The sequence below is a fragment of the Spermophilus citellus genome (assembly GCF_964194105.1).
Source record: "Spermophilus citellus genome assembly, chromosome: 17".
NCBI lineage: Eukaryota > Metazoa > Chordata > Mammalia > Rodentia > Sciuridae > Spermophilus > Spermophilus citellus.
In genome coordinates this window covers 43,061,528-43,085,490 of record NC_138199.1, presented here as the reverse complement: position 1 = coordinate 43,085,490, position 23,963 = coordinate 43,061,528, and the positions used below count along the sequence as shown (strand labels likewise).

Here is a 23,963-nt window from a genome sequence, read left to right as displayed (position 1 = left end):
AATTAAAAGGTGACCTGCAGTCTCACTGCACAGAGAATCATGGTCAACATGTTGATATATTTCTTTCTTTCTTTTTTTTTTTTTTTTTGGTGGGGGGAGGGCATACAGATCAACAGATTGCAAGGGGAGCTCTGCCTGTTTTCTGTGTATTTTATATTTTATCATACATAGCAGCAACAGGTACTTTCCTTTGTAAAAAAATACAAGTCACACAGAAACAAGTCCTACCACTACTCTCTCTAGAAGAAACTCTCAAGTGTGCTATCCACACCCTCTGCCTCCACCTCCTAGTCCTACTATGTGTACCCTTTCTTCATAGGAAATGTTCAGTGCCAGGTGAAAGTCTGTCCCAGGCCATGATTTTGAAAGTCACCACTCAAGTAGGAAGCGAGAACAGTTTCTTTTTCCCCCCACTGAGATGCATTGATTATATTGATTAATCAATTACAAAAATAAATTCGGATTTTAAAGGGCATCATCTAGTTTCCTGTTCTCGTTTTACAGATCACAAGTTCAAACATTAGTAAGTGCCTGCCCAGGTCAGGTCAGTTAGCCAGTCTGAAACAAAACTGAAATGCCAGGTTCTGGGTTATGTCGTTTAAAATACTTAACTTCTTGCAGTGCTGGAGCAAGCACTCTACCTTTGAGCTATACCTCCAGCCTTTAAAGAGAAAAGTCTCTTTTGCAGAATTGAATCCGTTCCTGTCTAGGTAAGCACAAAAGAAATTGTTGGAGGGCTTTATAATGTCTGCAGGAATCGTTAGAAGTGGGAGAGAAACCAGTTGGCAGTGTTTTCAGGAGCCCCCCCTCAGAGCCACACAGCAGATCTGGCTTTATTTTTTTTTGGGGGGGGGGGCGGGCTACCAGGGATAGAAAATGGAGACACTTAACCACTGAGCAGCATCCCCAGCCCTTTTTATTTTGAGACAGGATCTCTCAGAGTTGCTTAGGGCTGCATTCAGTTGCTGAGGCTGGCCTTGAACTTGGGATCCTCCTGCCTCAGCCTCCCAAGCTGCTGGGATGACAAGTGTGCACCCAGCTAGAAATATAGGTCTTGAAAGTAGTTAATCTCGACAGTCACTGGCAGTCCCTCCAAATCAGGAAGCTGATAAAACCGCTGATGGGTTCAGAACCACTGTCACCACGCTTTCTGACCTGGAAACTTCCATTGCTGCCATGGCCCTGCCATGATCCTGTCCAGAAAAACAGATTGGCCATGTGGGGGTGGTGGTCAGTGAAGACTCAGGACATTGCTGCTGAATAACCAAGCATCTCCCTCACCATGCTGCCAGAGGAAGCAATTAAAGCACAGAACACCCCACTTCCCCTTTCATACCTAGCTGCAGGGCAATCTGAATTAGTGATCCTTAATTTTTCAAAGGTTGGAATGGAAAATGGGCACCCGTTTACCTTGTCTACTTAGCAATTGAGTAAAGACACCAAAAGATACAAAATCTGCTGGAGCCTTAATTTATGGCTGTGTAGGTTAGACTAGCAGGTGATTAGCAGCCTTCCCAGGCTTGAGCTGGTCAAGTAGGTCAGCAGCCTGTCCCAGGAGGCTGCATGAATAGCATTCTCCTGGGTGGTCCAGAACAAGGGGCCCCAGAGAAAAGAAGCCTTGGGAAGAGCAGATGGGGTTCTACTCCAGAGTCGTTTGCTTTACTCCTCAGGTGGGTGTAGCTAGAAACCAATCTGAGTGTGTAGAAACTGTGGTGAAATACAGAATTGTGTGTCAGATGGCGTGGAATTCTGAGTAGCTGTGGAGACCAGGGGCTGAGCAGGTTGGGAGCCGGGCTGTTAAGCCAGGCAGGCTTCTTGGAATAGCTGAGGATGAGGAGGACATGGTGACAGAACAGTATCCCACAATTAAGAGCCAATAATGACGTTAGGTCGTGTGTTTCAGGCAAGAATGTGGGCACAGAGGCCACGCTGAGTGGACATGTTTGGGGCACTCAGATACAATAGCCTGGTGGGAATGGAGAGTTGTGTTGGGTGCAAACAAGGACAAAGGTAGGGATGAGGGGCTGGCTGTGCCCCCCCCCCCCACCTTCTCCTTTCATGTGTGTGGCCCGTACACCTGGAGGCTGCCGTTCCCACAGCCAAGAGCCGTGAACCCCCTTTGCTGATTTTGGTTTTGGCCGCCTAGGAGCAGCCCACTGAGTCAGCAGGTCCTGCCTTTGAACTCGTGCTCACCTGCTTACTTTAATTAGATGATAGGTAGGTTCCCTTACCTTCCCCAGGGAAGGTTTCTCCCTTCAGGTGATCAGCTATTTGATGCCAGCATGGGATTAGAGCTGCCTCTGTCCAGTTTCCCCTGAGGCCCCGTTACAGGATGTCTGTGATAGAACAGTCACATGTTGAAACAAGTGAAGGCTGAGTTGCTTGGCAAGTCCACACAGACTGATACCGCCGGTGCCTTTTCAGGTTTGCTGAGCACACTCGCACGAGATCCGATTTGGTCTTCAGAGGGAAATCACAGAATACCCAGGAATAGCATCCCATTTCATAGATGGGGAAACTAAGGCTGAGGGAGATCAAGGGTCTTGCTCAGGGCCAGGTAGTCAGCAAACTGCAGGTCTGGGATCCAGCCCATTGCTCTCTCCTCCAGGTTGAGCCAGTGTCCGCTTAGATTTGGCTTTCAGGTAAGGATTTATTATTGAGTTCAACTCAACAAATGTGTTCCCACACTCTGTGTTAGCTTCCTCAACACAACACAGCTCAATACAACCACACAGTGTTGCTCTTTCCACCTGCCAGATCCCTTCTGTCTTCCAAGGGATTCCCTGAAAAGCACAGCGTCCCATGGCTCAATAACAGGTATGTGCTGGATGCGGTGGTGAACGCCTGTACTAGGGAGGGCCGAGGCAGGAGGATCACAAGCTCAGAGCCAGCCTCAGCAACTTGGCGAGACCCGGTCTCAAAATTAAAAATAAATAGGGGCTAGGGTTGTAGCTCAGCGATTGTGCACTCATCTGGCACGTGTGAGGTACTGGGTTCGATCCTTAGCACCACATAAAAATAAATAAATAAATAAATAAATAGATAGATAGATAGATAGAATAAATTAAGGTATTGTGTCCATCTACAATTTAAAAATAAATAAATAAAAGGGTTGGAGATGTAGCTCAGTGGTAAGCACCTGTGGGTTCAATCCCTAGTTACCCCTCACCTCCAGGGTGAAAAAAGGAAAGTAAGAACAGGTATGTGAGATGTGGACCACTTGAGACCCTGTGTTTTGGAGTTGGAGAAACTTTTGCTCGGTGGATTCACTGGTGGTCTGGTTTTTAGGTTGGATTTTAAAATTCTCTAGAATTTGAATTCTGAGGTGCACACCCCATCTTCCTAACCTCCTTGAACAGCTTGTGTTTATCAGTAGCTAATTGGCTAAATGTTCACATTTTAGAAGCAGAGTCTTAATCTTTTGGGAAAATGGGGCATTGCCACTGCTTTCCACACCCAAGAATTTCTGCCCTTTGCCTGGGGACACATGGACTGCTAAGATCCGCTTGTGAATGAGATCCACCCTCCCCAGCTCCTTTCACCCTGGACTGGGAGGTGAGGCTCATGGTTATTCTGGCTGCCCTTTTGACCTCCCAGGACCTTTTTTTTTTTTGGTACTGGGGATTGAACCCAGGGGTACCTTACCACTGAGATATCTATCCAACCCTTTTTATTTTTTATTTTGATATAAAGTTGCCCAGACTGGCCTTGAACTTGCAATCCCCTTGCTTTAGCCTCCTAAATTACTGAGATTACAGGGATATGCCATTGGGCCTGGCCCAATACCCTTTTTAAGGTTCCTGGGAGAGAGTCGGAGAGGGAAGGAATGAACCAAAGCTGACCTCGGGTATTGAAGTTCGTCTTTAACTCTGACTTGGATCAGGGCGTTCAATTCTCCACAGCAGTTCCATAGAAATGCCTCTGCCCTGTTACAGCACCCTTTCACGTTGTGTTACTGTGACCGGCTACTCACCCGGAATTCCGTGTTGGTCAAGAAAAGGCCAGGGAATCTGGGGCAGTGGCGGGTGAGTGTGGTACAGTCAAGTGCAGCAGATGGTGGAGGGCCTGCTGTGCACAGAGCTGAGTGCCTATTCACCTGGGCAGGGACTTGCCCTGTGAAGGTGGTCGTCTTTACCACAAGTAAATTCAAATATATTGGACCATAAATATATTTCCTTGGATTCTGCAAATGGTCCAATTTAGGAAGAAATACATTCATTTTCTTTCTTTGCATGTTTTTTTAAACACCTCCCACCCCCCATGAGTAGGGATGGAAGAGGAGAGAGGTAAACTTTCTCATGTTGTCACTTCATCCTGCCTCAGTGATTGAAGCATTGTGGGAAGTTCTTCCCTTATTTTTTGCTTCTTAGTTTACTGAGTTTAAGGTTGTTGGCATGTCAGGCTTTGAATGTGGTCACTTGGAGACAAGGTTCCAGAGTGGACCAGCCTCCTGTGAAGATTACTGCATTCTTCTCATGCCCACATGGGCTCAAATTGTCACTTGGGGTGAGTGACTGTCTTTGTTTCACGTCCCCACGGTGAACCGGGACCGCACCCCTCTCTGACACCCCTGGGTCAGCATCCCGCCACCATCTACGCACACTGGGCAGACCCATCCAGAGGTGGTTGTTTCCTTCTTTATCCCTCTCATCAAGCATGTCCCCAGATCCTTAAGGAACAAAACCCTAGCACCTTTACCATGTGGCTCTGTTCCTGCTTCACCTCTTTTCCCCTGGCTTCTGGCTCTCCCTGTTTTAAGAATAACATAACAAACCCACCACCTGTCTGCACCACAGCATCGGCTTTCCCCAAACTCATCTCTGTCTCAGAATCCAGTTTCTCCTCCCAAGGGCCCTGGGCTGGGGGAGACGTGGTCTCCCCTGGAACTTTGCGCAAGGGTGTCTTTATTTAATTTGACTGTTGCTGTTATGTGGTGAAACATTCAATAAAAGTCGTGATTTATGAGACATGTGGGGCTGCGGTTGTTTTTTTCGGTTTTTTTTCTTCTTCTTCTTCTTTTTTTTTTTTTTTTTTTTTGCTTTGTCATCTATCAGAGAGAGAAAAGCCAGGCCTGATAATTTCTTGGCACATCCTGTGTTCAGTTAAGAATGTCAGCTGTCAGCCTGTCAGGAAGTTGTTTCTGGGATTGGCTTCTCCCTCCTTTACCTCTTGCCGCAGTCTCCTCTGTAAACAGGCAGAGGCCCCGCTCTGTCCTGCAGGCTGGTGATAAGGGGAGGCCATGGGGAGAGGCTGGTGGCCCCTGCTGTGGCCCCTGCCCTCTGACACCTCTCAGTGGCCACGTGTCCAGTGCAGGTCAGCTCTGGGCTGTTGCATAGGAAGAGGTAGGCAGGGGCCTGGCAGTGGTTTCCAGAGTTTTCTTTGTTCTTGAATACAGCACCTCCCCAGTCCTCTTTGTTTTTTTGGTCTGGCAGCTTTAGAAATCCTTTCTTTTCTTTCCTTTTTCTTTTCTGAAAGTATGTGCATGTTGGATAAAAGGCTCTTGAGTAGAGGGCCCAGCATACTGGGTATTGGCTGCTGAAAATAGGCTAATTGGAGATGGAAGCAGGTTGTCACAGAGGTGCCCGTGCAGGGGGGTGGGAGGAGGATGAGCCCCAGTAGATGCCAGGTTGACTCTTACCACCTCTCCCCTCCTCCTGCTCTTATTATTAGCTGTTTGTGAAACGCTTCCAAGGCTTTGCGGAGCCACCCACAGTAGCATTAACCAAGTTGTGCCCTGCATCTTAAGTACCTGGTTAAGGCCCTGTGCAGTAGCGTCTGGAATCGGTCCACACTGAGCCCCCAGAGTGTGCATAAAGAAGTCTTTAACCCGCAGTGGGTGGCCAGGCAGGGCGGGAGGCAGGCCTGTGGAACAGAGCAGAGCGTGTTCCCCTCTGCCCAGAGCCAGGCTTCCCGGCTGAGCTCTCCACACTTGGATTTGGCAGGGAGTGGTGCTCGCCAGCTGGGTGGAAACATGGAAGACCCTGCTCCTTCTGCCTTCCTAACCGTGGGGGCAAAGGCGGGGCCTGCTGGAAAAGCCCACCGGGGGCTGGCTGCTGTGGGTCTGGTCGAAGTGGGGTTCTGAGGACTTGTGCTGGGGAACTGGCAGGACTGGGCAGTCTGTGCACTCCCCACCCGAGTGCCAAGCAAACGTGCGTTTTGCCTTTTAGTTACTTACATCCAAGAGGGCAGGAGGCCTCCCTGTTTGTGAGCACCCTGGGTCCATTGAATTTACACATCTGTCACCCTGAGGATAATTAGTTGCCTAGCCTTATCCCTGCTACCTGCCACGTGGGTCTACCTCCTGCTTCTGTTTCTGCTTGCTGCTATCTGCTCTATATTGAGATCTCTCTTCTGGTTAATGGAGGGCTTTCTCTTTGGGGGCCCATCTTTTTACCACTTGTCTCCCATCCTTCTCCCTGCCCTGACTGCCCAGGAGTCTGGAATGGGGATTCTGTCCTCATTGGGCTCTTCCAGCTCAGCTTGTATGCTGCCCCATGAGATGCCCTGGATCTTCTCCTTGTTTTCCAGGCTCTCAGAAGGATGCCCCTTCTTTGCCGCGCCCTCCCCCCCCCCCATTTTTAAAGGGTCATCTTTCTCGAAGTCTCTCCTGCATGCTTCCTCTCTGCCAGGAAGACAGCTCTGCCTTCTTTCTCTATCCCCACAAGCTTCCACTGGCTCTCCTCGGACTGGCTCACATTCCGTTTCCTTCTGGTCTTTCCTGTTCCCCTCCTGTGTGCCTCACTAGTGAGTTACATGGGGAGGGCAAGAGCTTTGCAATTCACTCTGGTCCCATAGAACTTTCTGCTAGAGAGAAATTCTCATTCTAGTGCTTGTGCCTGTTGGGCGTTTGAAGTATGGCTGCTGTGGCTGAGGAATTGAATTTTTAATGGGGCTTAATTTTAATTAATTTGAATTTCAGTAGCTATGTGTGGCGGGTGACTGTTGGTTGTCGCAGATGTGTGTCTCCCTTATGTTTGTACTTTCAGCCCTGGCACTGGGCTCTGCCTACCAGAAAAGCCTGATAAATACACTGTACTGCCAAATGAGACGAATCACTTAGATATAGAGTTATTGCGACGTTAGCCTGTGTATTCTTTGCCTATTTTCCATGCAGTTTGATTTTTAAGTTAAAAGATTATACACTTGAGCACCACCAGTGCTTTGGGGGATACATAGATGAATAAGATGTGGTCTCTTCCTTCAAGGAACTTAAAACTAATGGGTAAATATCTCATGATAATAGGAAGCAGAATGAAATAAAGTGCCACTCTTTTAGGAACAATTTCCATCCTGGGCCGATGCAGGGAAAGGAGAGGTTGGGGTGACTGAGGGGGGTGGGGGGTGCTTCAGAACGGTCATTCATTCATTCAGCAGATGTGTTTTGCATGCACTGGGCATGTATCTCTGAACAAAACAGAAAAATCTTGGTCTCACGATGCTTACTTTCTAGTTGGAAGGAGACAGGTTCTAATAAAAGAAGTGACTCTTAGGGTGTATTGGTAAATGAGAAGCCAGGAGAAGGTGTGCTGGGGTGTGGGGTGGGGTTGAAGTGTTAAACAGGGCCATCTAGGAAGACCTAGTGGTGAAAGTGACATTTATGTCAAGGCATTTGGCCTGAGGCTCTAGGGCTTGGGAATCTGGATAGGCAGCAATAACCAGGGCATGGTATTGTTGGGGGCAGGGCCAGCCAGGGTAATGCCTGGGGGTGTGGAGGTGCATGCAGCGGGCAGAGCACCTGTCTGGGACCTGGGACCTGGAGAGCAGAGTGGGAGATGGGAGTGTGGTGGTGCTTTGAACCTTGTGATGATGATTGTCACTATCTCTGCAGAGGTCTTGTCTCCCTGATGAGGACAGCAGTCCCAGTTGTGACTTCTGTTCTCCCCACAAGTATTTATCCACTCCCAGGAGCTTCTCCAAAACTCTGCTGATGAGGGGACAAAAATCTCTTGTGAAGAGATTTTTGAAAGAGAAAAAGTTTGATGCGCTCAGATCTCTTCTCTGGGTTCCTTGTATCCCAGCTCTCATTCTGTTTTTATGTCTCTCTTGGTTCAGGCAGAGCTCTCTGCTGGGTTTCTGGGGGCGCAGCCCATGGGTTTTTGCACATTTCTTTGCCCTGGATCAACGCAAAGTGGAAGAGCCAGGATCTCTGAGCAGTGAGCAGGAACGGGGTGGAAGACCAGCCAGGCCTTGAGAAGGACGGGACTTGTGACCAGGGAGAGGGACGTCCCATTTCCAGCAAGTGGAGACTCAGAGACTTGTTGGCTGATCTGCAGATGCCACTTGGAGAGCCAGTTGCCTGATGATCCTAGTTTCAGATGTGTCCCAAGCTTCAGGAATTCAGAATTTGCCTAGCAACAGAAGGAGGGCTTTTGCCAAAGCCAAGAGAGGGCTGTTAGAATAGGTTGCCTTATCACCCCAGGCTGGAACTGACTGGGCCGATCAGGTCCAACTCTTTATCCACACGTTGAGCTCCATCTCCTCAGTTGTGGTCTGCAAGACTCTGTGGGATGTGACCTTGCCTGTGCCTCTGTCCTTACCTCTTTGATTTCTAGCATTGCCAAACTTTTAGTCTGAGACAAGCCATTGTGGCGCTGCCTGCCCTTCTCACCTGATTTTTCCTGAAAAACTCCTGCTCATTCTTTCAAACCCTAGTCGGGCATCTCCTCTGTGAGGCCTTCCCTGCCTCAGCCAACAGAGCTCCTTGTATTTCCCTCTGTCTCTTTTCTATTCTCAGACTGCTGTATGTGTTAGTCAGGCCCTTGGGGGATCTTCAGGGACAGAGAACCAAATCATTTAGTTTGGGGTCCCAGGACTTCCCTGGACCTGGTAAGGACCACCTACTCACTGATGGTGGGTGTTAAGGAATTATCAAGCACAGGTGACACAGCCGACTCGAAATGACACCAGATCTGTGGATGCCAGTGATTTTAGGCCTCTCTCCTGGGTTACCTGACCTTAACCCCTCCCTCCCTTCTGTGGTACTGAGAATTGAACCCAGGCGCAGGCATGCTAGCTAGCCAAGTGCTGTGTCACTGAGCCAAGCCCCGGTCCTTAACTGATTTCTCATCAAGAGTCACTGGTTGTCTTTTACATGTAAAGATGCCTCTGTCAAGCGGCCAGCTGTGTGTGTGTCTGAATAGCAAGGAAGGGGTTGGTCTGACTCAGTGTGACCTGTCAACAGCACTGCTCTCTACTTGTGTCCTTGGTGGCTCTTGCACAGACCTTTGGCCAGTGAGATTTCTTAGGAACAAAGCCTTTTATCTCCCTGGGGCTCGTGACTTGTGCCCAGCTCAGCAATCAAGTGTGTGGACTACGCAAGAGGAAAGAGGAAGCGAGTGACGTGCCCAGGACTTTGAATCATCTTCAAAGTAATCCCGAGCAGGGAACACTCATTCATTCATTTTTTTTTTTTATATATTTATTTTTCAGTGGACACAACATCTTTATTTTTTAATTTTTTTGTGGTGCTGAGGATCGAACCCAGCGCCCCGCGCATGCCAGGTGAGCGTGTTACAGCTTGAGCCACATCCCCAGCCCTCATTCATTCGTGTTTTAATCCATATTTAATGAGTGCCTACTATGTACTGGTACCCAAGTGCTCAAATGGTGGGTGAACAAGTTGGAGAGAGAGCCAAGTTTCCAATTCCACTCAGGAAGCTTCTGTCTTGGGGAGGCCTGCTGACCATGGCTGATGTGACCATGTACCCCTGTCCTGCACCTTGTACATAGCAGACCCTTAACCAATGTTCTTGGAGGGAATGAATTAGTGTTGTTGGGTGGACGGGGTTTAGCCGGGCAGATGTTTTTCCCTGAGGGAAAGGGAGCTTGATTTCATAAAGCGCCTGCCAGGGGCAGAGTGATTTCCCTTCAGAAGACCCTGGTCTTCCTGGCAGAAGTGCTCCCCCGAGGGAGCCAGGTGCCGTTTGCTTGGCCTTGTGGCTGATTTGACAGCTCTCTGGAGCAAGCTGCGAAATGAGCCCTCCACACTTTGGCCGACAGCTACGACTCCCCTGTTGCCTCTTCACCTCAACAAACAGCCGGCCTGAGCTGGGGAACGCAGCTCTCCCTTTTCTCCCTCTCGTCATCTGATTGGCCTGGTGCAAGTGTTTTTAATAGAACGGACATCACGGCCATAAAACATCTGTAACACTGTGTGTTTAGTAAAGTTCTTGGCAGGCCGAGCTCTGTTTGATTGGTGATGTTTTTGCTGTGATGGTTGTTTCCTTTTTTCCTCTTGTTTATCCCCCTGGAAAATAAAGTTTTCTTTTATGTGAGGATTTATAGAAATATGTTTCTGGTGTGAGGAGAGTATGCTGTATTAGGATGTTGGTGTAGTTGAGAAATATTACCTCTGAGGCCTGGGCAGCTCTATCTCCTGTGGAGAAGGACCTTCGAAGTGGTGGGCAATCAGTTCCCCCCCAGAGGGCAAGGAGCTGCCTGGGTTAAGGCAGATAAAGGCCCTGCCTCACATGGACCACACCAGCATCCTTTTTGCAGGAACAATTTTAAATCTTGGAATGCCTCTGTTGCCAAGCACCAGGGCTGAAGGTGGGCTGATTTCAAGAGAGCGCTTGAGACACCCAAGGAGGGAGGGTTGATGATAATTAGTCACTAAATGAAGGACGTGTGCATTGTGCCTTTTCCAACTGCTTGGCTGTGGGCCAGGCAGGGAAGGTTTGATCCCCATTTATAGGCAGACAGAGGTGAGGTCACTGGTGGGAGGGATGGTGGGAGGGAGAAGGAAGAGGAACTTCCGGTGTGCCTGCCATTGCAGCCCTAGGTGAAGTGTGTTTCGTGAGCTAACTCTCTTAAGGCTGGTTTGTAGAGGAAGAAGCAGATGTTCAGGGAATTTCAGTCGTTTGCCATGGCCACCCAGTAAATGCATGACAGAAGCACCCCCGCCCCCAATTTCTCCTCTTTTTATTCTACCACTTGGCCTGCTCATAGGGTTGGCACAGCCCTTGCCATGTCCTAAATCTCTGAATCTGGTGTTCTTTCCAGCCTCTAGGACCCTCTTGGGTGTAGGAAAATCACCTTCCATCTTTGAGGGGTGAATTTCTTGCTCATGACTCTTTTGGTTTCTCTCTCTACTTATAAACACCTCTTTGGGTTCCCCCTTTTTCCCCAAAGGAAGTTACTGTGGAGGATGGGGGAACCACATAAGCACATCCTGGGGAGGTTGATAGACTTTTTTTTTTTCCCTTGGCAGGTAAAATTTATGACTTAACAGATGGTTGAGTTTCAGAGGCCAGTGAGCCAAGGGTACAGTGTGCTTATCTCTCCTTTTGCCCCCTGCTTCCCTCCCACCCCTGGGGACATTTCTAGAACAGTAGAATGGCAGAGCTGGAAGAGATCTGTGTGTGGGAAACTGACCCCAAGCCACAGGCTGGTCATTGGGATGGTATCCAGTCCCTTCCTTCTGATTCATTCCTTTCTTTTGCCCAAATCTTTTTGCCAACATCTAAACATTAATAATGACTCAGGTTCCCCCCTCCGGCCCGGGGAATGGGGCTTTTCTCCTTAACAACCAGATTGGGAAATCACTCCCCCTGTTTAACCCCCCCCCCCCCCCCCCCCCCCCCCCCCCGTGGAAGTTCTGCCTTCCTAGCTTGGCCGGCAGGTCTTCCCTGTCCACCTGCCTACTTCTCACATTCCACTGCACTGGCTGCTGCCAGCAGCCTTTCTGCTGGATAGGAGAGATGCTGTAGCCTTTGCTGGGAGGCTCTTCTTCTCCCCTTTCCTCCCCAGCTCTCCCCTGCTGACCTCCAGGCTGCAGGGCATGCCCAGTCCTGTACCTCAACGTGCAGCCCTTTACTTGGCTGTAAGCACCTCTAAGGCAGAGACGGGGTCTCATGGACTTTATGTCCACTGAGTGGAACAGAGTACTTGGCACATAGTAGTACTGAGACCGTGTTGGATGGGAGAATGAGAGAGTGGTTATGGCTGTCCACCAGCGACGCTCTTCTGCCGTTCACCCTACCCTCCTGGGCTACACTCTTGCTCTCCACGGGCTTTCACATACTATTCTCTGGTGGTGCTTACTGCGGAGGCATCATCGCCCCCACTGTCCACGTGGCTCATCCCAGGCTGCACGGCAAGGGAGGAGGCTGAGCTGGGACTCTCGCCCAGCTCTCCCTGGCGCACACCCCAGTCCCTTCCATTCATCCGTGGCCTTTCTCCCTTCATGCTCAGTGAAGGTGGTGGTGGGAGAGAGCCAGGCCTTTGCTGAGGCATCCATCCTCACCCATCCTCACCTTTCCTCCCCTGGGAAGACAGAGGCAGCTCCTTGTAGATCCCTGACTGTGTGTTTAGAATCTTCTAGAGAGTGTTAAAAAGACCGATGCGCGGGCCTTACTGTGGTCCCATGAAGCGGGAGTCCTTGAGATCGGAGCCCAGGCATGGGTGGTTGGTTCAGGGTTCTCAGGGTGATCCTGATGTGCAGCCGGGGCTGAGCAGCCACACTCCAGGAGTGTCGGTGGCGGCAGCCTGGCTCAGCGCTGTGGATGAGGTGGGTACAGCTCGCTCATCAGGAACTGATTGCCATGTACATCTAAAATATGGTAATGACGGTAATCAAGGCTAAGGGTTAAGGCTGCCATTTGTTCTTTTCACAAAATCAACTGGAGGGTTTGGGGGATGGGATGTCATGGCTTCAAAACCTACCAGCGAAGTTTTTGTTCTCTCTCTGTCTGAAGAAGAGCAGGTCAGCGTATTGGTGACGAGACAGGCCACATTCTTGCAGGTGGCTCCCGAGCTGCCGGGGGAACGTGTTCTACACATCCTCTCGTGGGCAGTCGTACTCAGAATTCAGTGATAGGTCCTAAAACCTGTTTGTCCTGAACTTGTATCCGAGGGTCTGCAGTCCTGACCCCATGACTAGCATGGTCTGACTTGGCTTCTTCCTAATATGGCTCCTCAGCCCTCCCTGGGTGTTTTCTGAAGGTCGTGGGGAGGATATGGTGCCTTTCAAGATGGTAGGCAAGGAATAGGGATTTCCTTCTGGTTGCAAGGAAGTTTGAAATGCAACTTCTGTGTAGAAACTTCTTACTACTGGCCACCCAGGTAACCTACAGCATTTTAAGAGAAGAGCCCCCCCAGGGAGGCAGGAAGGGTGCTCTACAGTCTCCCAGAGGGTGTGTGTTCACAAGTCCCTCCACCTGTATGTGGCCTGGCCTCCAGTGTGGGGAGCCTTAGGCATTGTTCAGCCTGGAAGTAGACCCGGGGGGGGGGGGGGCTGCCTGGGAGCAGACATGGACACAGCTGGCAGGGTTCTCCTTGGTGCCTGTGCTGAAGGAGGGGGAGAACTGTGGGTGTTCCCAGTTACAGAGTCACACTGCCTGTCTCAGGGGGTGTTACTGACACCGGGTCTTATACCCATTTTATAGAAGAAGGGGATATGAGGCCCAGAGCTGTTAAGAAACTTGACCCAGTCTGTGTGACAAACCAGGGTTAGTTATTTAGCTTGCCCCAGCACACACAGAGTGCTTGACAGTGCACACACGTGTAGACTGATAGAAGATATTTTAAGCTCTTTATGGTGGTTGTGTTTTATTTGCATCACCTTGGGCCTGTGCTGTAGACATGGGCCCCGAGACCATCTGTGTCTCCATTTCTAGGGCTTTGCCCTTCCCTGTGAGTCATCCTACACATCTTCAGAATTCCGCCCTGGGTGGGCGCCTTGGGCTCCCACTGCCAGAGTGACAGGCACAGGTGCCAGGACTGAGTTCCTGCCCTCCCGCCACCCTGTCTGGCCCACTCTTTTCCTCCTCTTTCTGAGGTTTGTGAAGAATCAGCTTTGGCTGCCTGTCCCTTTCTGGGGCTTTGGTGGCGCCCCTTTGGTAAGCAGAAATGCGGGCCTCCTTGAAGGTTCAGCAACAATAAAGGGTACTTATTTAATTTTGCTTAATCTCGCTACTGCAGAAGATGATGGGTTTCACCTGCATCGACGTATTGACAATCATTCGCACTGGAGAAAGTTGCTGGGGCCTTCCCTGTTTTGAGTCTGGCTCACTGAGTGGTGAGCTTTGGGTGACGGGAGAGGGGTGTTCTGGGAAGGAAGGAGTGGTGGGGAGGAAACTACCTACCTCTGCAGAGCAGCCTGGAGCCTGTGGCTGGGATGACAGCTGGCCAGCCGCCTCGCTCAGCATCAGTTGACACATGGATCATGCTCCTTAATTTCCTGTGCTTTCCAAAGCAGCACACATCTCTGTACCTTTCTCTCTTCCCTCCCCCAGGCCCCAATAAGATTCACTGCTACTGTCTAGGATATTAGTCTCTGATACAATCTGTGGACGGGTCACCCCTGCGGCTGCAATTTTCCCCCCAAGGGTAAAAGGAAGTAGTATTTTTAAAATGAGTCTGGGAGGGAGCCAGGCAGAAAGGGCTCTGGGATGAGGGTGAGGATCGGGAGCTCCCTGCTGACGCGTCTTGATGGGTTCATTAGGAGAGAGCGTGTCCTCCCGCTGGTGAGTTACTGTTGTTTTAATCAGAGGTAATGTTGTAACCTGACTATGTTGTATAATTGTGTGTAAATTTATATTCAAGCCCCATATAGATGAAGGCTTTTTTTTTTTCCTTTCAATTTTAAAGCTATTTAGAAGGAATGCCATATTGTAGTTTGAACCCTAGTGCTCTCTGGCTAATAACTATAGATGGGGAAGGAGAAGTTGGAGAAGCATTTGGAGTTATATTTGTAATTAGTTTCCTCTGAAGTTAAATTAATTTCCGCAGTTGGCAATAGAATGTATTGTTACACCTTTTCCCAGTGGTCACCTGTGGGTGAATCGAGGCACATGGACTTAGATGAAGGTGAAGCAATAAGGCACATTTTCTTGGACACTGAAGTGGATTTCAAGCCCTTTTAATGGTCAGATTCTTGGCTTCAAGGTCTCTGCCCCCCACCTTTTAAAAAATATTTTTTAGTTATACATGGATATAATGTCTTTCCTTTGTTTATTTTTATGTGGTGCTGAGGATCAACCCAGTGCCTCACATGTGGAGGCAAGCGCTCTACCACTGAGCCCCTACCCCAGCACCCGACCCCCACCTTTTTGACAGCTTTATTGAGACAATTCATACACCATACATTTGTACAGTTAAGTGTACATCTGAGTGGTTTTTAGTCTATTCACAGATACGTACACTCATTCCCACAGTCAATTTAGATTATTTTCACCATCTTAAAAAACAAAACAAAACAAAATCCCAGCCTGAGCCGTGGTGCACTCCTATTGTCCCAACAACTCGGGAGGCTGCTGCAGGAAGATCACAAGTTTGAGGCCAGCCTCAACTGTGAGAGCCTGTCTCAAAGTCAAAAATTAAAAAGGACTGGTGATGTAGCTCAGTGGTAGAGCATCCCTGGGTTCAATCCCTAGTCCCGGGAAAAAAAGGGGGGTAAAAAAAAACCACCAAACCCCCCAAGAAAAATAAAAACCCTTGTACCATTTGGCCGTCACCTCCTCCTCTCCCCTAACCCCAGGTAATCACTTTCTACTTCTGTTTGTATAGATTTTGCTATTTTGGACTTTTGCATGAATGGAATCCTGTGAGGTCTTTGGTGACTGACTTCTTTGATTTAGCATGAAGTTTTTAAGGTTCATCTGTGTCGCTGGATCTGACAGCACTTCCTCTTTATGACTGAATACCGTCCTGTCATGGATGTACCACATTTTGTTTATCCATTCCTCCCTTGAGGGACATTAGGGCTGTTCTGCTTTGGGATTGTTATGAACAGTGCTGCCAGTGGACATTTGTGTAAACTAAACGTTTTAGGATGGAAGAGTCTTCGTTCCTCTTGTGTGTATAGCAGGAAGCAGAACCATTGGTCCTCTGATGGCTCTGTGTTGGATCCTTTGAGGAGCTCCAGACTGCTTTCAAAGCAGCCAAACCATTTTACATTTCCACCAGTGAAATCTGACTTGTCATTTTGGCACCTTTGCCTTAAAATTGAAAAGGGCACAGTCACACGAAGTCTTCCTCATGGTGGCCTCAGTTCTTCTCTTTCCCCAGTTGTGATTTTTTTTCTGCTGGGAAGAAAGAAGTCGATGTCATTGCCAATGAAGGTACCAGGGACTTCAGTGACCAGAAAGGGTGGTCTTGGCCTCCATCTTGTTTGCGCAGCACTGTTGACTTGGGATACTTAGGATCCCTGAGCGTCCGTTTCCATGCGCAAGATGCAGCTGGGGTGTGTGGATGACCGAAGGGAACTGGTTGGAGGGGCAGAGCCTGGGCCTGGCCCACAGAGGGCCTGCAGTGAAGGAGGAGAACTCAAAGCATAGAAAGAGAAGCAGGAAAGCTGTTCCCTGGAGAACAGGACCTTTCTCCTCTTTGATTTTACCTGGCAGGAAACTGCCCTGTGTAAACCCCGGCCCTTCTTTATCTTGGGTTCTGTCTCAGGGCCTGAGGTCCTTGTGCAGCATTTGGGCGGCTTCTACTTAAGGTGCCTTGTTCTCTTTACTCACCCACCTCCAAGAAGGCAGAGGCAGACTCCCTGCATCCCCCCCCCCCCCCTGCAGTGGGGACACAGGTGGTGGGTGCCACCTGCCTGCCTTGGCAGGACAGATTCCAGTTGTCACACGTGTGGGAGTAACATATTCCCCCAGTCCCTCACCACACAGAGCTTCCAGATGAAACCTCACATGGAGAGGAGCGGCCGAGGCCGTGGTTCCCCAGAGCCTCTCCTGTGCAGGTCTCTCCTGGGGCTGCTGGGATGGATGAGCACACACAGGTGGGGTAAGCAGCAGAAATGTACCCTCACAGATCTGGAGCCTGGAAGTGGGGCAGGGCTGGCTCCTCTGGAAACTCTGCGGGGAGAATAGGTTCCAGGCCTCTCCAAGCTTCTGGTAGTTGCTGGCAATCCTTGGTGCTCTGGTTTGTAGAAGTGTCCCTCTGGTCTTTCTCCATCTTCACATGACCTCCTTTTTCCTCTGTCGGAATATCCTGTCCTCCTCTTAGCAGAACACCAGTTTTTGGATTTAGGACTCACCCTACATCCAAGAGGATTTCTTAACAAGGTTCTTAACTAATTACATCTGAAAAGACCTTCTTCCCAGAGAAGGCCACATTTTGAAGTTCTGGGTGGCCGCGAATTTGGGGGAGGGGGATGCATCCTAGTCTCTTCTTGACATGTGACTCAAGAAACATTTGGAGAAGATTCCCAATTCCTGCCCCATGTTCTAGTTTTGCTTGCTAAGTGAGTTCTACCCTTGGATTCCCATGTCATGGTGACAGTAATCCTGATGGTGGCATGAAGGGTGGTGGCGGCAGCGGTGGTGAGAGTGGTAATTTTGTGGAAGGTTACGGTAAGAAAGGAAAAAAAAAATCCCAGAAGAAATAGGAATTGTAGAGGGTATGTCCCTTGGAGGAACACCCTGGAGACTGGGACCTGCAGTTTGAGACCTCAGTCAGCATCTTTGCCATATAGAGACGGGGCTTGATCTTCAAGTGCAGTGGGGGAGAACTGTCATGCTGGGGGATAGCAGGGGTTTCATGCCTCACTCTGAATTTAGTGAGCATCTTCGTTCTCCGTGGTCACTTAACAGTATGGGGTAGTGGACAGAGCCCTTGTCTGGGCCCCAGGGATGTAGTCCTCCTAACCACCCACCTTGCCTTTAACTAGCATCAGTTCTTCTTGCTGGGACTCGATTCTTCCATCTGCACGATCAGGGTTGGTGGCCTAGAAAGTTTGCAAGATCCCATCCCACACTAGCCCTCTCTGTATCCTTTTCCCTCTGCTTTGTCTACGTTGGGTCCCCATAGGTGAAAGAGCGTTGGAAAATGGGCCTGTGCTCTTGGCAGTAAAGATGGCTCATAGTTTACACCAAGGGGACTTTGAACTCTTTTCAGGGTATGATAATAGAAGGAGCTGATTTGATTTCTCTGGCCTCTCCCCTCCCCATCAAGCCATTTCTTGCCTTTCCCTTCATTGGTCAGGATGAAGAATTTTATTTTTTTTATTTGTCTGATATTGTTTTTTTCTTCTGTGTTTACTGATATCTTTGGGCCAGTTTTGCCATAGCTGTTTTCCCCTTCTTCTCTTCTTGAAAGTTTCTCTGTCTGGTGCAGTGGGGTGTGCCTGTAATCCCAGCTACTCACAAATTCGAGGCCAGCCTGGACAATTTAGCAAGACCCTGTCTCAAAATAAAAAGGGCTGGGAGGCGTAGCTTAGTGGCAAAGTATCCCTGGGTTCAATCCCCAGTACTGCAAAAAATTAAGTGATTTCTTTTTACTAACCTCTCCTTACCCTCTCTGCTTTCGGCACATGCCTGTGTGTTCACACACGCGTGCACACACTCACACATAAGCACCACTTGCTTTATCATATTTCATAAAAATACAAAGGAATGGCCCCATTCTGAATGATTAGTCCAGCTAGAAGCATATTTTTTAAAGAGAATTTTTAATACTTAAAAAGAAAACCCAACAGGCCCGCTCTCAGCTAGAGGCAAGAAAGTGGGGTTCTTTGCCGTGGTAGTTAGCAGCTGGCTTTGGCCAGTACTTACGTGTAAACAGCAATTTTCCAAACTGGCATGGCTGCTGGGGCTTTCTTTGTGGAGCCAAGGGGCGTGTGGAGAGCAGTGGTATTTAGTTAAATTATGGGTCTAGATGCAAAACTTTGCAGTGGGGATATGTGAGAGCTTGACCACTCCCTACTTGCCTGCGTGCAAACTGGCAAGAGCGCGGGCACACACACACACGCACGCACACACACACCCCTCGCTTTCCAGAGTGACACCCTAAACCTTAAAGGGAGGGGTCTCTTGGGGAAGCTGTAGCCCAGGGATGCACAGATCTTGGGGAGATATGGAGTGTCTCCAATGGTAGAAAGCACTCCTGTACAAAAGGGTTTCCTGAAACCTGGCCACCCAACACCCCCCCGCCCCCCGGAAAAGGCTGTTTAAGATCACTTTCTTAGTGGGCATTGGACTGAGCACTCTAGAACCCCTGAGCGGCTCTTTTCATCTTGGTGTCCTATGGGAGCCAAGTGGCACTGTCCCAGCATTTTGGTGTGCAGTGTCTGGTGTTCCTGTACCCCGAGGGGTTAAGTGCTGCACTGGTGTCAAGGCTGAAGGTTAGGAATCAGTTACTGAAGGGCATGGTGAAAGGAAACAGAGATGGCCCCTTCCATTGGGTGTAGAGGTTTTTTTTTTTTTTTTTTTTTCCTTTTATAACTCAAAGGACTATAGAGCCAGGGGATCAATGTTCCCTTGTCCTGCTCACTGTTTCTAAGGTCAGGAGAAGGTTAAAATTCAGGGGGCTACTGGACGGTTCCTGGTAAATATAAGCCAGGACTCAAGGGGTGTGCTCCCCCCGCCCCTGCACACACCAACCTTGCCATGGAAGGAAAATGAAGAGGCGAACGTGATTCTAGGGTCCTCTGGCTCCAGAATGCAGATCACAGAGCTGTCCACAGTCCATTTGGCAGTAATGGTGTCAGGATTCCCAGAGCTGATGACCCTCACCTCCCACTACCCCCATGTGGCCTTGGCAGGAGAGAGGTCACTGTGCACAGCCCACTAGCCCCCAGCTGTGCTCCCATCTCTTGAAGCCGAGACACCGGTGAGCAGCTAACCGAGTGTTGCGCATCTCCCCCGGCCTTTTCACATTTGGAAGCTTTTAATTAAACCAGTTTCCCTTAGTGTTGCTGGGGAGTGGGATCCATCACTGTATCTGAGCTGGTTCCCGGAGAGGATGTTTTACTAATGCAGACACTTAGGTGCATTGTCTGGGGCCTGGAATTTCTCATTCTTCTTCTTCTTCTTCTTCTTCTTTTTTTTTTTTTTTTAAGTGTTTTAAAGGCTTTTTTGGGGGCCTGTGTAGATTTATAGCTGGGTGTCTGCCTCCATGTAGCGGGTTCTGTCTTGGCATGTTTATGGCTGCAAGGCGACAGTGGAGGGTGTGTGCAGAGGCCTTTTCTCTTAACCAGTTCCTGGGGAACGAGCATTAGGTTGACTCCTGTAATTTGGAATGAAGACACGGGGGTCATTTCATTCTCTGGGGTCCACGCGAATGTTTGAAGATAGATAGGGCTGCCGTGGTCGACCTGCCTGGCTCTGAACAATGCAGGAGGGAGACCTCAGGGCTCCTTTTGTAGAATGCCTCTCCAGAGTTTCTTAGGTCGAGTTCTGCAGCGCATGTTGGTAGGTCATGTTAGTGTTTCTTTATGGATAGTTACTTGGCTAGGGTAAAAAAAATAAATAAATAAAAATTCTAAAATTAATCTGTTAGGAGTCTCTGCGCATCGAAAACCATACAGATGGAGGGAGGTGTTTTTGAAATTCTAGGGGAAGATAATGGGGCCATAAGAGTTGATTTTTCAAAGCCATTTGTATTATACATCTTCCTGCTGCACATTTTTTTCTGAGCTTAGAGGGTGAATTTAGTAACTGACATTGGATTTAGTTACAGTGACCATTTATTTATCATCTATACTGTGCCCTATTAGCCTCTTTGGCATAGGTTATTTAATTTAGCCCTAATGGGCATCTTGTGTGGTAGGCTAATTATTATATCTACATTTGATAGTGGATTGAATTCTATGTTCTATTAGAACGTAAGCTCCAGTGCCTAGCACTTAATGTGTCTGTGGAGTGAATACATTAGGAAAGTTAGGTTCACTAAAATTTGATTATTAATGAGAGAGTTAAATCTGGAGAGGGCCTGATGGAGCTTCACCATTAAGGCAACCTTGATCTGCCAGGGAGACGAGGGGATGGAAGGGAATGGAGATGGACAAGAAGGAGCAAGAGTGGGCTGCCCACCTGCTAATGAGAGGACCTTGGAACTTGGGAAGTGTGGACACTGGTGGGATCTTTGTAGAAAGTCCTCACACATATTATCTCATCAAGCTCCCCAGTCATCTGAAAAGAGATGGAAGTCAATAAATCACAGCTTTAGATGCTTAGACGAGCCACTGCATGGTACTCCCAAAAGGAAGGTGACTGATAGTATGCGGTCGCTAGGACAACGTCCTGAAACTGTGCAGAAAGTCCATTTCCCAGCTGTTCCAATTTGGGCTATGTTAACTTATGTACATCCTGGGAACCACTAATCCGAAACCTGAGCTCCCGGAAGTCTGGGAACCTCTATCCCTTGGGTCATCATAGATTCATGAGAGTTCTGCAGTGGGGAGATGTGGGATTCTGATCTAGCACCTCATGGAGCAGAGGAGAAAATAGACCCAAGGAGATGAGTCCCATCCAGGGCCACACCCAGAGTTAGACACTGATGTTCTATTTCTAGTACCTTTATACTCCTGCAATTCACTGGTGTTACTCAGATGATCTCCTGTTGGAAGTGGGTTAGTTCATCTCATTCACATGGCTAACTTGCCAGGAGTCCCGATGATGACCAGTCCACGCAGCCAGGGGCTCTGCATCTTGCATCCAGTTGTGACAGATACAGATGGCATTTTTTAAATTACTGTTAGTCACCCCAACTGGTGGAACCCTGCACCCACTAAAATTTTCAGTTTTTCATTTTGATGTTAAAATCAAAGCCAACACACACAGCCTAAATTCAGCCTTCAGAGAATGATGCTTATTTCCTTAATTTTTGGACACTACGTCTAAGACTCTCGGTCCTTACTCTGAGCATTTGAAACTGATGGGATCCCCACACGTGGCCATATGTGTTCATTTTTGCACGCACTAAGCATTCAGCACGGACTCTTTTGTGCCTGACTCTGTGTTCTGCATCGCAGACAGGAGGAACCTGGATGGAGTAGTGAGTGCCTTGATAAGGAGATGGATCCAGCCTTAGAGGACTTCAGAAGAGGGAGCAATAGCTCCCTGCTGGGACCCCAAGCAGATATTTTGAATTTTGGAGAAGGTTGTGGGACCTTGGAGAATGGTTATAACTTGCCACAGGGACACTTAGGAATAGAGAGGAATTCCAGGGGAAAGGACCTGTATCCACAAAGATGTGGAAACCTGGGGATTAGTGGGTTTTGAGTAAAGATGAATTACACAAAACCTGGAGGGGGAGGAGTACAGGACAGAGCTTTCAGGGTGGTCCCTGGGTGTGTGGCGTTCTGTTTGCAGACACAGCATCAGGTCAGTGGAGGCCAGGGAGCCCACACTTAGTTTTGAATTATGTGTGCAATTCTTATTAATAAGATTTTGGGAATATTTCTGGGCGGCAGTTTTTATGCATGTAGCTCTGCTTTGCTTGTTTTTCTGAAGTTTGAAGTAGCTTGATATAGGATTGCTCTCTGTATCCTGGTCATATCAGAATGAAACTGGCTTATGGCCACTGAAGTCCTGAAGTCCCCTCAGCCTGTGGCAAGCTCAGGCTTCTAGGTGATAGACTGAATGCCTAAGATACACAGAGTGACAGACTCCAGCATCCTTAGACATCCAGTGGCCTGGACCATGAAGCTTGCACAGATTTAAAATTGTCTTCCTGGATAAATGTGGAGTGTGGCTTGCTTCAGCATCTTACTGAACACTACTTCAGATAACCTGGTTATTAACTTGTGCTCTCCTCTTGTTATTTCTTGCAGATGGTCACAAGAACAAAGAAAATATTTGTAGGCGGATTATCTGCGAACACAGTAGTGGAAGATGTAAAGCAATATTTTGAGCAGTTTGGCAAGGTAAGCACTGCATGGGGTTGGATATTACAGGCCAGAGGTAGCCTCACCGGTCCTTAGGAGAGGCCGCTGTGGCCCCTGCCTCTGCCACAGCTATGTCCTGAAGACTGTCCTCCTTGAATTTGGCCATCATGATTTAAGTGAAATTCTGCAGGAGCCGCAATGGAAGAGTCTGCTTGTGGTCAGCACAGAGCCTCACATGCCAGCAGGAGCAGACAGAGTGGCCTTTCAATGTGGCTTTACAGGCATTTGCTGCCCACGTGGGGCCTGGACTGGGGAGGGATGCGGGGCTGTGACTCACAGAGCGGGGGCTTCCTCCTTCTGTGCCTTTCTGGCAAAGGCGTTGAGAGATGCTGCTCCCTGGGGCACTTGGCAGCAGCATTCTCCCTGTTAAATGCCCAAGGAGACTTGGAAGACGTGCCAGTCCGTACCTGTCAGCATTCTCTGACCTGCGTGTCTGTGAGACAGCAGCGAAATGATGGCCTGAGCTCTGCTGCTGGTGCAGGCCGGGGTCAAGATCCCCAAATCAGCCAGGAAACAGAGTGGGAAGGTGCACATGTGACAGATGGAGTAGCAGACAGACAGGATGAGCACCCAAGGGTCCTGTTCTCATGCCTCTCGCTAGTTGGCTGGGGGAGGCAGTGAATGAGTTCCTCAGATGGCCTTGTTGCCCCAGGGGTCTCTTTTGTAGTCTCCCTCCTCTGGCTTCTGTGGAAATGTCAGGTCCAAGGAGACTGGCAGGTGAGTGACTGAGCTGGCCTTCTGCTTCCTGCAACTCTGAGTCACTGTGGGCATTGTTGTGGGAGGCCAGGTGTGTGACCATCTCCTGAACAAGTCTGCCTCTTCTCTCTAAAAGGGCTGGCCTGGCAGAACTGCCATGGCATTCTGAGAGGACATGGCGGTATTCTAACCCCTGTCGCTCATTTACTCCCACGGCGACTGTTACACTTACCACGGGTAGGACACGGGCACTGTCGCCCACTGGCCAGCCTGAAGGTTCTGTGCTTTTTATTTGTTTGCCCAAGGCAATGGGCAGCTATGACTCCATTCCCAGGTGAGGGCCATGACCTTTAGTTAACCTTGAAATGGAGATTTTCCTGTCTCCAGCATTAATCTATTTCTGCATGGACGGAGACCAAGCAACAAGGAGAACCAGCTCCTTCCAGCCCAGACGTGTATTTGAAATAGCACTGAATTGGCCATCCAGGTGGGTTTTGAAAGAGGCCCTCCCTACACCCCTTCTGGAATTGCTATTTGGGGGCTGACTCATTCTGGCTGGTTCTAGGAATAGCTAAGGGTGTTGGTGACCATGCCTGTTACGGTGCTTCTCTCCCCAAGACTGATTTAAAGCACCAAGGGGGTTTTGTTCATC

The 23,963-nt window shown here is 49.1% G+C and overlaps 1 protein-coding gene across 10 annotated transcripts in view; it reads left to right on the top strand.

Moving 5' to 3' along the window:
• Positions 1-23,963, top strand: part of MSI2 (musashi RNA binding protein 2) — a 367,851-nt gene that overhangs the window by 103,630 nt on the left and 240,258 nt on the right. For all 10 annotated transcript variants that reach the window (XR_014019236.1, XR_014019237.1, XM_081270296.1 and 7 more), the window contains one exon: positions 22,502-22,594. Coding sequence is in view for 8 of the 10 variants with exons in the window: in XM_081270296.1 (XP_081126422.1) it covers positions 22,502-22,594 (93 nt within the window). In the remaining 2 variants the exon portion in view is untranslated. The remainder of the gene's footprint in view (positions 1-22,501; positions 22,595-23,963) is intronic.